Source organism: Athene cunicularia (assembly GCF_003259725.1).
Source record: "Athene cunicularia isolate RWA chromosome 1 unlocalized genomic scaffold, athCun1 chr1_part1, whole genome shotgun sequence".
Classification (NCBI taxonomy): Eukaryota; Metazoa; Chordata; class Aves; order Strigiformes; family Strigidae; genus Athene; species Athene cunicularia.
This window is the reverse complement of record NW_020799091.1, coordinates 128,613,795-128,626,997: the sequence shown is the minus strand read 5'-3', so window position 1 is coordinate 128,626,997 and position 13,203 is coordinate 128,613,795. Positions and strand designations below refer to the sequence as shown.

General features: G+C 43.1%; 1 protein-coding gene across 1 annotated transcript in view; it reads left to right on the top strand.

Annotated features, from left to right (window-relative positions):
- The window catches only part of SYN3 (synapsin III), a 204,527-nt gene that overhangs the window by 183,341 nt on the left and 7,983 nt on the right, over positions 1-13,203 (top strand). Inside the window, exons 11-13 of the mRNA XM_026852807.1 lie at positions 5,167-5,301; positions 10,703-10,787; positions 12,247-12,544. Of these exons, the coding sequence (XP_026708608.1) occupies positions 5,167-5,301; positions 10,703-10,787; positions 12,247-12,544 (518 nt within the window). The remainder of the gene's footprint in view (positions 1-5,166; positions 5,302-10,702; positions 10,788-12,246; positions 12,545-13,203) is intronic.

Here is a 13,203-nt window from a genome sequence, read left to right as displayed (position 1 = left end):
GCAGCATACAAAGTTTGGTGTGTCTCAGTGTCCCCGTGCCATCCTTCCTAGGCTAAGCACTTGCAAAGCCAGCTAATCTCTCATAGCTACTAGTAGGGATCAACAGCATCATGAACGAACATTCTAATATTCAGCCCAACCTGAATTCAGGTGCCAGATGATGCTAGGATATCAATCATGTTAACCTTCCCCCATTACCCACACACATGTCCAGCAAGTGATTCAGTCCACTAAAAATATCAGTTTCTCTCTGAATGAACCTGTCTTGCCCCAGTCACTTTAAAAGGAATCTCAATGACAAAAATCCTAGGTGCATCTAGTTTAAAAGAGTGAAATAAATGGTGACAGTGTTGCAAAAAGGTCCATAAACAGCAGGAGCAATTGAATTTTAAAAAAAAAAAAAAAGAAGTGTATTTTCCAAAATCTTTTGCCTGGACAACATTCACTACAATAAGAGACCACGAGTCTCTTATGTGCAGTGTGGACTACAGACTTCAGTGTTCATAGCTGGAGGGACTGTAGCTCTGGGTGCTAAAGTTCAAAGTGCACCTTCCCAGGCCAGGAGACAGATGTGGGAGTGAAGTAAATAGCACACTTAGGTCATCTTAACAGGGCAGAGAATGAAAATCTGGCCAGAAAATCAAAGTGGAAATTTAAGAGATGCTCTGGGGGACAGAAAATCTGGCAAGTAAGCCGGTGCCTCTGTCACTATGTGACTCAAGGAGGCACAGCATCTGACCTGCTGTAAATTGCATCAACACAGGCCAGCGAGGAAGATGAGCAGAGCTAGCCTATGGTTTCATGCAGGGGTGCTGACACACTGGAAAGCTATGTGTGGGAGAGCAGACCCACACACTGAGGGTTGGGATGCTGATGAGAACCACATGAGCCCTCTAAAGACTGCACATTCCTGCATTATATATCTGCTCTCCAGGGAGCAGTGACCTGTCAAAGGCCATGTAATATAATTGTGCTGCCAGCAGCTAAATGCTGGTAAGCCTCCATCTTTCCTGAAGTGATGGGGCCATAGCTGATGGGTCAGCTCCTGTATGCAATTCATGAACACCTAGAGGAGTATACCCCAGAGCAGGCTCTCTCTACCATGCAGTTTTCTATCTCTATGCACATGTAGCTGGGAAAGGAAGAGAAAGAAAGCAGTCTTGCTAGAGATGACTGTAAAGACATTTGGACTGTGTCTACACATGGTCAGATGTGAGATGTAGTTTTCATATCCCTGAATCTATTCTTGTACATAAGCCTAATATATGTGCACACATGGCTAATTCTGTGCTTAAGGGTTATATGCTTCTGCTGGGTATACCTCTGGGTTTTTCATATCTGCCCCCCCATATGTGACTGACTGGATGAAAAGCACATCTATACACTAACAGCTATCATCAGCTTGCACACAGAGAGAAATTCATGCTAATACTCCTCTCTCCGAGACCAAGGTAAAAAGCAAAGGATCTAATATGACATAAATCAGAAGAAATACAACAGCTTCAGATGGGTCATGCTGAATTAACCCAGTGGATAACCTGATTGAACAGGTCTGATGTGCCAACACCTAGCAGGCATTCAGATGCCAGGCGGATGGACATTGTCAGGAAAGGAGCAAAGTAGTGCAATACAAAGAGCAGAACAAAGCCGAACAGGCACCTTTTCTACTTTATGCAGATCTGAGGGACATGCTGACAAGTAATTAATTGTCTCCAGTCTGAGGTACTTTTCTTGGTCTGAAACAGATCATTTATTTTGTTTTTTTCTTTTGATAATAGGAGAACAAAGTTATTTGACTGTGACAGTTGTATTTTTCTTGGTGAGAAGGAACAGTGTGCTGTGACATTTTACAAGAAAGCACATCTAAATGAGCTGAACAAATAAGGAATTTACATGATGCAATTGCAGGCAGTAATTAATTTTCACAGTGCAAAGCAGTTCTCCACGAAAGATTTGCAGAGGTAATGATGACAGTTCTATGAACTGAGATTTATCACAGTGGTTTGTTGCAAACAGAATCAGATTAAGATAGATGAGTTATCAACACAGCACAATAGTAATCTTTCACCCATGGCATTTGCTGTTACTTGAACTTCACCACCTTTTCTTTTTCCATGGCAAACAGCAGAATCTAGTACGTCTAGCCCTTCAAAGCACTGACATGCTTATGCACTATTTTCATGGCTCATATTGAAAACTTGTAAGAGATCAGTAGATTTCTTCAAAGTTTCATTTTATTAAAACAGCTGTGAACTTAAAGATAAATGCTGGTACTTCTCTTCCCTCTGCTTTAAAGAACTTTGCCACTTTAAGGGAATATTCAGCATGAATAATCAGCACTTGATCAGAAGGCCAGGTCCTTAAAACAGTGCAAGTTTGGTAGCACTGTTAGCAGCCAGATTCTCAAAAAAGTTCAACAGTGTGTATGGTTTAATAATCTCCACCCTCTTTTTTTTTTTTTTTTTTTTTTTTTTGTTAATCTAACCCTTTTCCACATCTTTGCTATGCTGAAAAATATGGAGTAGAGGACAAGTAAAATGATCCATGTGATTTATTCTTTCTCCTGGATCAGCTAAGCCCTACCTGCCATACAGCTAAACTGTGTTACTAGACATGCTCCTTGATACCCTGCAAGAAGCCCTGCCCATCCCTTCAGCACTAACATACCATTTCTTTTCATATGTCTAATCATCTGTTTCCTCCCTCCCTCCCCTAAAAATCACCTAACACTCTGCTCTTGCACATCAGAGCATGGAATAACAAGTCGAGTCTTCAGGCCTCAGCATCAGATAGGCACAGGGGGAGGACTGGGATGGGGTTTTCCTCAGTCTCTTCTCTGCCCGGCTGCTTTCCACTCCCCCCCCTCATACACCGTATCAGGAGCAGCCACTGACCTTGGGCAGCTACAAAGGCTGGGTTCAGGTGTGATGACACCTTCTTGTCTTGCCCAGCTGTCCTGTGATCTCCCCAGGAAGTGATGAGTGCAATCTGTCTGTGATTCACATATTCCTATCAGCTGTTTGATGTATTTCAGCATGAGCATTCTTATCTGCCCAGTTCCAAAGCAATTCCTCTTTCACAGAGGACAGACAAGGTGACATCTCCTGCACCTTTTCAGTTCAGTGGCAACCAGCTGTGGCATTTTGACCACAGAAATCCCTGCCGTTTTCAAAGGCCTTCCTTTACACATGTGATTGTTCATTCCTGTATTTGCAGTCTCCCACAGCTCATGTTCCCTTTCCAGACACAGCAGAACAGCAGATACCCTCATCCCTGGTGCACCTTCACTGGCTGCTCCAGGGTTCATTCACCCTGGTACCTTTGTTTTATAAAACAGCATCTTCCCCTTGCTCTCCAGCCACTATTGCCAGAGAAATAGGGGAAAGTAGTCCTTAAGATGGGGAAATGAGGGGTTTGGGGTGTTTTGACCTGAACTGTCTCACAGTGACTCACAGGGAGGGCCGGGCAGTCAGGCTTGGCTGGCCAGCCTGTGAGCAGAGCAGCGGCATCATCTAGTGGCCGAACAGGTCCCTCGCACGAAGCATTGCAGGGAGCTGGGAGACCCCTTTTCTCACATGTGAACTGGAATTGCCACATGAAATGGGAATGCTTTAAAGATGGGAGGGGAGGAAAACCTGAGCAGGAACCTACTGGAGGGACCCCAGGAGCCCCTGGCTAGTGAGACACGGACCGGAACAGGCCACTCCCTGGCACTGCTAGGAAACATCTTTCCCCACTGTTGGTTGTTTTGTTTTGGTTTTGTTTGTTTGTTTGTTGGTTTGGGGTTTGGGTTTGGTTTGGTTTTAGCAGAGAAGGAGCGGACAGTGGAATGAAAAGCCACTTTGTGTATTTAGTTGAGCACTAACATCTAATATTCTGATCTCTTTCTTTTGCTCCCTGGGTCAAGTAGGCCATGGATATAAACACCAACTCACTCTTAATGCAAACCTCAGTTAAACCTTCCTAGGCTGCTTCTCTAGCGTTCACATGAGAGACCTATAGAAATGAATCTAAATTAACAGTTACTCTGCAAGAAGAGACTGGAATACAGACTTGATGAACTCACTTCACTATTTCCCTTACTTTAAATCTTAAAAAAGTGTGCAAAACTTTCCAAGTTTCCAAAAGTGGACTCTTGCAGCCTTGACAGGGTGGAGTGCACTTCTGATTGTTATCTGAGCATGAGTCAATGACTTTCTTAAGAAATATAACCTTTAACTCTGCATTTCCAGGGGTTTAAAAATATTTGGTTTAAAAATAAAAGCAAATAAAATAAACTCAGCCGACCCTGATATTTTGGTACAATTATATTTACTTCAGCTGATTCTTAACTTCATCATAGCACAGTTCTTCCTGTGGGATTTAGCTAATGTTTATGAAGCACTTGATTTATGATGAACTGTTGAAAATTATGTTTAGGGCTGCTATACAGCTGAGAGTCTGCTGTGCTTTTATTATTATTGTTGTTGTCAGACTGTTTCTTGCCTCATATGTTCCCCCATCCCTGCTGTCTTGCTTCCCAGATTTCCCCAGCACAGCTGTAGTACTTGCTTGGGAAGCAGCTGTATCACAACAACATCAAGAAGACAAGCAGAGAATAAGTTTACTTTCCTGCACTGGGTGCTGTTGTTTGGGTGACATCCTATTCATTACACATCTGTGATGGCTTTTTTCCTCTCAGGGTGCAGTGATTTGCACTGATTAATCCCAAATGTTTCCTGGTCTCCTCCAGACTCTGTTGCTCCTAACTCCTCAGGCTTCAGTACATGTTGTTTCCCTTCTCTTGTGGCCCTTTCTGCTGCAACATCAATGCAAATACTGTGGGACAATGGCAAAGACACCTCATCCATCAGAGGCATCTCTGCAGGACATGTCAAGAAACAAGTTAGTTGATTTAGAAAGCCTCCAGCCACGAGAAGTCCTGGCTTCCAAGTTCTGAAAGGAAGGAAGATGGGGAGTAGAGGGAAGTTCATGCCATTTCCTAAAAAATTTAAGCGAAATCACACACCTAGGAAAGTAATGCACATTTCAGCATGGAGGGGAGTGGTGACTAGAGGTGTTGGCAAGGATGTGGAGACACAAAGTGGGTTAGTGTGAGACGCATGTTGAAACTGGCATATGCCACCAGGAAACCTCCTTACTAACTGTTTTTCCCTCCTGTGGCAGGTGATGGACAGCTCGATGCCACTGATTGGGGAGCATGTGGAAGAAGACAGACAGCTTATAGCTGATCTGGTTGTTTCCAAAATGACTCAGCTTGTCATCACTGCTGGATCTACGCCATCACTGCTGAGGCCTTGGGTATGAATGAATAGAAACTTTATGGCCAAGTTGTTTTTCTGAACTTTTCTCTCTTTCTCTCCTTCCTGTTGGGTGTCAGGCAGTCAGACATCTCAGAGAGTTGAACAGCCCCATATGGGAGTGTATTGGATAGACTGACTCCTGTTCTTCCAAAGAAGTCTCTCATAGACAATTTGAAGTGGGTCCCCCTAAGAAATACTTCTCTCTCCCTTTCTCAACTCCCATATAACTGTGGCATCACACTGGTAGTGTGGGCCATGCATCTAGACATTGTGTCTTGCTAAATTCATAGATTCATATTGAAGACAGCTGATTTAGAGGTACTCGTAGTGCCTGACTTCATCTCTGTCTAACACCATCCCTCAGGATAGGTTTCATTCCAGTTTTTGCATCCCTGATGAAAATCTGTGTTTCCCAGAAGAGAAAGTAGGAATCTCCACCGAGTTATTTCATTCCTTACCGCAGCCTTTCTTCAAGTTGGGTGGGAGAGTTGATCTGCTCAAAGGCAGGAAGGCTCTGCAGAGAGACCTGGACAGGCTGGAGAGATGGGCTAAGGCCAATTCTAGGAGTTTCAATAAGGCCAAATGCCAGTTGCTGCACTTGGGTCACAACAACCCCCAGCAGCGCTACAGGCTTGGGGAGGAGTGGCTGGAGAGCTGCCAGTCAGAGAGGGACCTGGAGGTATTGATTGACAGCTGGCTGAACAGGAGCCAGCAGTGTGCCCAGGTGGCCAAGAAGGCCAATGGCATCCTGGCTTGCATCAGCAATAGCGTGGCCAGCAGGGACAGGGAAGGGATCTTACCCCTGTACTTGGCACGGGTGAAGCCGCACCTTGACTCCTGTGTTCGGTTTTGGGCCCCTCACTACAAAAGGACATTGAATGACTCAAGTGTGTCCAGAGAAGGGCAACGAAGCTGGTGAAGGTTCTGGAGCACAGGTCGTATGAGGAGCGGCTGAGGGAACTGGGGGTGTTTAGTCTGGAGAAGAGGAGCCTGAAGGGAGACCTCATCACCCTCTACAGCTGCCTGAAAGGAGGTTGCAGAGAGGTGAGGATGAGTCTCTTTAACCAAGTAACAAGCAACAGGACAAGAGGGAATGGCTTCAAGTTGCACCAGGGAAGGTTTAGACTGGATATTAGGAAGCATTTCTTTACAGAACTGGTTGTTAGGTGTTGGAATGGGCTGCCCAGGGAGGTGGTGGAATCCCCATTCCTGGAGGTATTCAAGAATTGGGTCGACATAGCACTGAGGAATCTGGTGTAGTTGGGAACTGTCAGTGCTAGGTTAATGGTTGGACTAGATGATCTTCAAGGTCTTCTCCAACCTAGATGATGATTCTGTGATTCTTTGGAGATGCCCTTTATGTCCTTCATCAGGAGGAAGTTTGACTAATACTAAATTAATATAAGAACCTGCCATTTTTGCATTTAAACTGATCACTTCATGCTTCTCATGTACATCCATTTTGAGTATCAAATGCATCTAATCTTAGTGCCACATTTCCCAGTTGCAGTTCTGTATAAATGAAACACACCAGAACATAATCTGTGTCTCCAGGTATATCTGCTACACCTCTTTCAGTATCTAGCAGGGAGCCAAGCATGAAGGGTTGAAGACAACAAATCTGTACAAAAGAAAGGACAGGAGAGTAAACAGGCTGGAACAGTTTCCTTTTTCACTTGAGACAAAAAATGGGAGAAAGCAATTTATGGCTCTCTGCCTTTGTCGTATGTCAGCCCACTCCTGTTAAACCAAGTGCCCAGCATGATACAACCTAATAATATCTGTATACAAAATTAAGAAAATTAAAACCCCAAACATGTTAACTAGAATGCCTTGCTATAAAGACCTTGGTACAACGAACATTGCAGATACTGCACAAGCTGCAATTACTAACAATGCTGTAACACATCGTTACAAATGTGCAGAGAGTGGTCATTACATGTGAGGCTGGTGAGATGCATACCTAAAACTGCAGGTGAAGGCTTCCACAGAATGAAGAAAAATAGTAATTCTGAATACAAGGATAGCAGTACTGAATACATAGAAATATGGACCCTTGGATATTCTATAGGTATGCATAGAATATCTATATATATTATTGGAACTGTCTATAGTAGTCTCTGGATCAAGAAAAACTGAGAAATTACGAAACTGAGTACACAGCACTGACAGAGATGAAAGAAGCAAGTCATAATAGTGTGAGACTGCAGCTATCAAGTAGCAAGTCAAATACCACAGTGGAACAGGAATTCAGAGTTCCCCATCTCTGTAGGTGTCTACTTCCTGGAACTGCAATATCTAAGCACAATAGGAAACAACACCTTGACCTAGCCTTAAGAAACACCCAGGTACAAATTCAGAAAGTGAGTGCATACCATTAGGTTTGATGTCTAAGGGACAGCTGTGATATCAAAAAGCAATGATGTAACACAAGCAGTTTAGAAAAGATTATTTAATAAAGTAAGAAAATTAATCAACTCCCTAGCATTAAAACTGTCTGGACATTATTTGAGACACCGCTGTTTTCCAGAATGCATATATACATTTCTGATCTGCTCCTGAAGCAGGAATACAAGAAATAAACTTCTAGAGTTAAGTGGCAAGGTGATAGAGGATATTCAAGACAAACAGAAAAAAAAAAAAATCTTCCGAATTTGGAAATCTGACATTTAAGAAGACTATGCACCATCATGCAAGTAATAAAAGGAAACATAAAAAGGATAGAAATTGATTTTGAAGAGAAGATAGAGGGAGGAATGAAACAAATTCTTTGGGTTCATCAGAAGATGGAGCCCTGCCAAAGAATTGGTGGGCTCTGTGGATCATCCAAAATTAAGGGACAGAAGGAATATAGCAGGGACAGTGTGATTCTAGTAAATTTAATTGCTGAAAGTGGGGAAAATCTTAAATTAGATACATTTTTTCTGATTGGAAGGACATGGAAGAGAACAAAAACGGTGATTAAATCAGCAATGACCGATATTTTTAAAAATCATTAAGCCCCCAGACCCAGATGGCTACATCCAATGAACTGAATTTAGGAAGGTACTAAGCTGCCAAGAAAAAATGTGCAATTTCATTAGAAACAGTTATTGCTCCAGAGTATTAGTATACAATAAATACGTGTTTTAAAAGTTGTAAGAATAATGTAAGAAAAATGTAGATGTTATGGACCTTACAAATTATCTCAGACAATAATTTAAATAAAAATACAGAAGACCAATAAACCAACAGAACCACACCTTAACATCTACCACGTTATTTTTGTAATGTCCCATTATTTTCCCCTCATTTATTTGAGAATTCTTTCATAAAGTGGTAGATAACAGACAATCAGTCAAAATAATATAGCTACTGTCAAAAAGCCTTAGGCAAGATGATAGACAAGAACTATTAAAGAAAGCAAGCGGTGGGGGGTAAAAGGTAAAGTTTAATTGTGGAGCAGAAGCTGGCCTCAGATAAAGACATAGATACGAGAGATTAAGTTAGCAGAGGGGATATTTACAGGATGCTAAATCTAGTCATGTTGATAATTGGGTTAGCTGAGCCCAGGACAGGATGTTAATGACAACCTGGTTTCATGGTTACAGTTGTGGTTCTCTTCTCACCTCTCTGCCCCAACTCCGTTTTCCCCTCACTGTTTCCCTTCCAAAGGCAGAAGGCTGGTCCTCACCCTTCCACCTCTGAGCCTCAAAACCCTGTTTTGTCTTCATCTCTGAGAAGCCTTGGGTGGGCTATAGGCAAAGGCTATAGAGGTGAATATGTGATCTGATTCTCTTTCTTTGGGTGCTCTAATCAGGATGCATCACAGCATTAGGACAATAAATTTCCACCAACACCAAGGCAAGGTTTAGTGTCCCAAGCTATGTAGGACTAGAAGCCATGAATGGAAAATTCCCAGATTTTCCTCTCTGTCCATTTGCAAGTCCCAGATACATAATGTAAAATATGGGCTTGTAACCTCATTGCATTTATGTTAGTCAATTGAAACTTATTTAAATGCTTCCAACTGTGAAACACTTCTTCCCATTTCCAGAATCACTTGGCTCATTCTCCTGACCTTCCAGGAGCCTTGAAGACCCCTTCCATCATTGTGTTCTCCATGTAAATAATCCATCATGTACCAGCCTATCTGTCTCCATCTTCCCCTGCTTTCATAAATAATTTTGTACAATAGGCTTACTCAGACTTCTGTTAACTTTGGAGTGACCCTTTGTGCAACAGTCCTGTGTTGCTTAATCTGTTCATTAAAATATCTGTCAAAAAGAATAAACAGTGAGAGAGAAGGAAGTGCAGATGGCACCAAGCTACTTGCATTAGTCAGGACCAGGGATGGCAGTGAACATCCAACAGAGCTATTTATGTTCAGTCAATACAACAGCAAATAAAACTCTATATGGAAGATTGAGAGGTAAGATAAGATGGGGGTAGAGAAAGCATGAACATAAACAATGCAAATGGCACTAGCCATTCCCCTTGAGAAAGACTTTGTTGAATACCAGATAATGAAAAACATTGCTCAGCCTATGGTTGTGTTGACAAGGGAGAAGTGAGAAATTAGGATGCAAAAGAAATGAGCTGATGGTGTATACAGAAAACCAAGATACCACATCATCTGGAATAATGTAAGCAGACCTGCCTGTGGTATCTGCAGAAAGAATCACAAAGCTGGGAAAGAGAATTGTGTGATAAAAACAATTAAGGGCCTGGAAACGTTCCCATGGAGGGTCCAAAAAGGCTCAGTCTCTTTCTCTAACTTTAGAAAGGAGGTTAATGAGAGAGAGGGCAGTAAAGGTGTGCAAAACAATGAATGACCTAGCAAGGGCAGGTTGTCAGAACTGTTCTCAAAACTCAGAACAAAGCAATGGAGTTAAGAAATGGGAAAGGCAGTGAGGCTGAGAGCTGAATACAACTCAAAGGGTCTGGGTGTAAATATCAAAATATCTGGAACTGTTGCAAAAACTGTGGAGCAGATAAGCTTCATGTTTCAGGGTTGAAGCTGACCTTTGCTTATTAGCAATCAGGAGGAGACCCATTAGGGTAAAGAGATTATTACTCCATAAATGATTCCATGGTTCATCCCCCTTCCTTTCGAACATCTGGTGCTGGCAACTGTCCAAAATGGGAGATGAGGCTAAGAGACCCCCTTGGGCCTGGTAGATTTGATAATTCCTGGTTGACTAAAAAACACTCTAAAATGTAACTTCATTGTTATTCCCTGTGAGCAAACAACTTCTGTGCTCTTTATTACTCAGCTCTCCATTTTAGTCCTATGATTTCTACCAGCCAGATGCTCTGTGTGTGCATTTAAGGAATAATTCATGACTCTGCAGTTCCTGTTACCTCAGGGTTTTTCTTTGGGAACTCTGTATTAACTGGAATGGCTCTTCTTCTTCTAGCCTCCACAAGTTCAGCCTGCATCAGTTACGTCTCAGACCAGACCTCAGCTTGGACAACTGTCTCAACCACGCCCTACTCCCCAAGGTACAGCTCTTTGAGTACCATGACAGTGTGGACTGTGAGACTATCAATTTGCCTTCTTAATTAAAACTATGAGGAAAAGGTTCGACTCATCATTCCAACTCACCAACAAGCAGGCAGCAAATGCAGCGCACTGTTAAAGCAGCTGCTGTCATATTCCACAGCAGCTCAGAAAGTGGTATGAAAATTTGATACAGATCCAGTTGATACTGCCAGCAGGACTTGGCTCAGCAAAACAAAGTAACTGAACTGGCACTGGAGCAGGATTCTGAGCAGATTGTATTTGTGTTTGCCCAAAGCTGTAGTGGCTACAAGTGTTAAGTTGTGATGGGAAGATGCCAGTACTGTCAGGCCTGGAACAGACACTGTGGTGATGCCAGGATCCTTGATCCATTTGTCCAGGTGTTCCCCTGTCAGCAGGAGTAACCCCCCCAGCTCCTCCTGACAGCAGCAGCAGGTTTGACTCATGTGGCTTGGTCAGAACAACAGGTTTGGTTTACTGTCCTAATTTACGCTGAGGTGATGGAAGCACAGGGCTGCTCAACAGATACCCAGACCACATCAACCTCTCAATTCACTTAATTAGACCCTTCTTTTTGCCACCTTTGTCCCTTCTTTTCTCCACTTCAACCTCCTACCAAATTAACACCCACCTCTAATTATCTTTTCCTCATTGGTCACTTTTGCTGTACCCAAAATTTAGTATTTCTGATACCAAATGCATCTACGTAATCTTGGCATTACATGGTATTACAGATATGAATTGTTGGCCTTGCAGGATACTACTTCCCATCTGCCTCCAGTGCTCCCCTTCAATTCTCTGTGAAATTTTTTCTCACATAACTCCCCCCCCCGACTACCTTGAAATCGAGCCAGCCCTCACAACAGTACCTGTAACTTTTCTCAGCTTCTCACACCGTTTTCTGTCATGTCCAGCAATTTCTCATGTTACATCCAATTGTTTTCTACATCCTCTTCAGTTTTGAGAGCCTCCTCCCAATATGGCTGAAGTCACCTGATGACAATGCTGAAACAGATGTATGGATAGTAATAGGGTGTACAGTCTTACATCAGACTGCTGGGCCCATGAAGGGTCTGCTGACCCAAACCAGCAGCTTTCATTTTCTGCAGAGAACTGATTCTCCAGTGACTTCCTTCCCAATGCCTGAAGTGCTTGCCAAGGATAAGAAATATTAGTTACATGGAAGAGTACAACATGCAAAAGTGACTCCCTTCAGGGAGGGTGGCAGAGCTTCTTTAGTGCTGAAAGAGGTTGAGAACTCTAAAGACATAGGCCCAACACCAGTTTTAGGCCTATAAGAGAAGTATTCCCTTATCCCTCTGCATGAAGCTACTCTGAAGAGTCTCTTCCCTTAGCAAAATCAATTCTTCCATATAGATGCTCCTTGCCTATTGTCCACCACATGCACTTTCTCATGTTTATGTCTAATGTCCCTCTCAGGTGGACTACGCCAGCCTCAAGGATCTCAGCCTCCATGGACAAACGCACCTCCACAGCAGCAGCTCTCTCCTCAAGGGCAACAGCCTCAGAGTCCCCAGTCCACTTCGCCTCAGCAGCAAAGGTCACCTGGATCTCCACAGCAAGTCAAATCAGCAACTGGGTCCTCTCCAGTCCAGGCTTCCAAGACAGGCGTGTTCCCTCCACAGCAGCCTAGACCTCCTGCTCAAGGCCGGGCTACTAGACAGGCAAGCCCCACTGAAACATCCATGCAGCGAGCCACCCCACACCCACATCTGAAGTAGGTGCTCTGTTAAACTGCTAATATTTGTAGATAGTAGAATAAAGCTGTCAAAAAGTACCCTTAGCTGACATGAAAAATATATCACTCTGTTTTCAGGCAGAAGTCCCCAGGGACAAAGGCAGGGACAAATGTGAATGACTTGAGAGGTATATATGCCTGGGCGTAACAGGCCACCATTGACCTGATGTCAGGAAGAACAAGTTGTACCTGATATCTCTAAGCTTTCACATTTTTCCTTTTGTTCATGTGTTCATTGTTAATTGTGCACTCTACTCCGGCCATATCAACATAGCTACCACCTTCCCAGCAGGGTGTACATTATTTGGCAAGAAAGGTCACCAAGAGTCATTCCTTCACTATTCCCTGAATGCAGAAGTCACACAAGGTTCTCTACCCGGCATTTTTTTGTAATTGGTAGCAAAAATGTGGATCGGGGGGAAGTAAAAGTGGTACCACTCATATATATAAAAATCCAGATGGTGACTGTATGTTTAAGCGCTCTTCTGGAGCAGAGAATGTCACTGAATTCTTGTGGATCTTTGGTAGTATCACCGAATTCCGAGATAAAATAACTTATCGGCACCAATTTGATGCAGATAAGCAGACACTACTGACGGCCAGACGTGTAGGGGAGTGCTCTCACCAACAACACATGC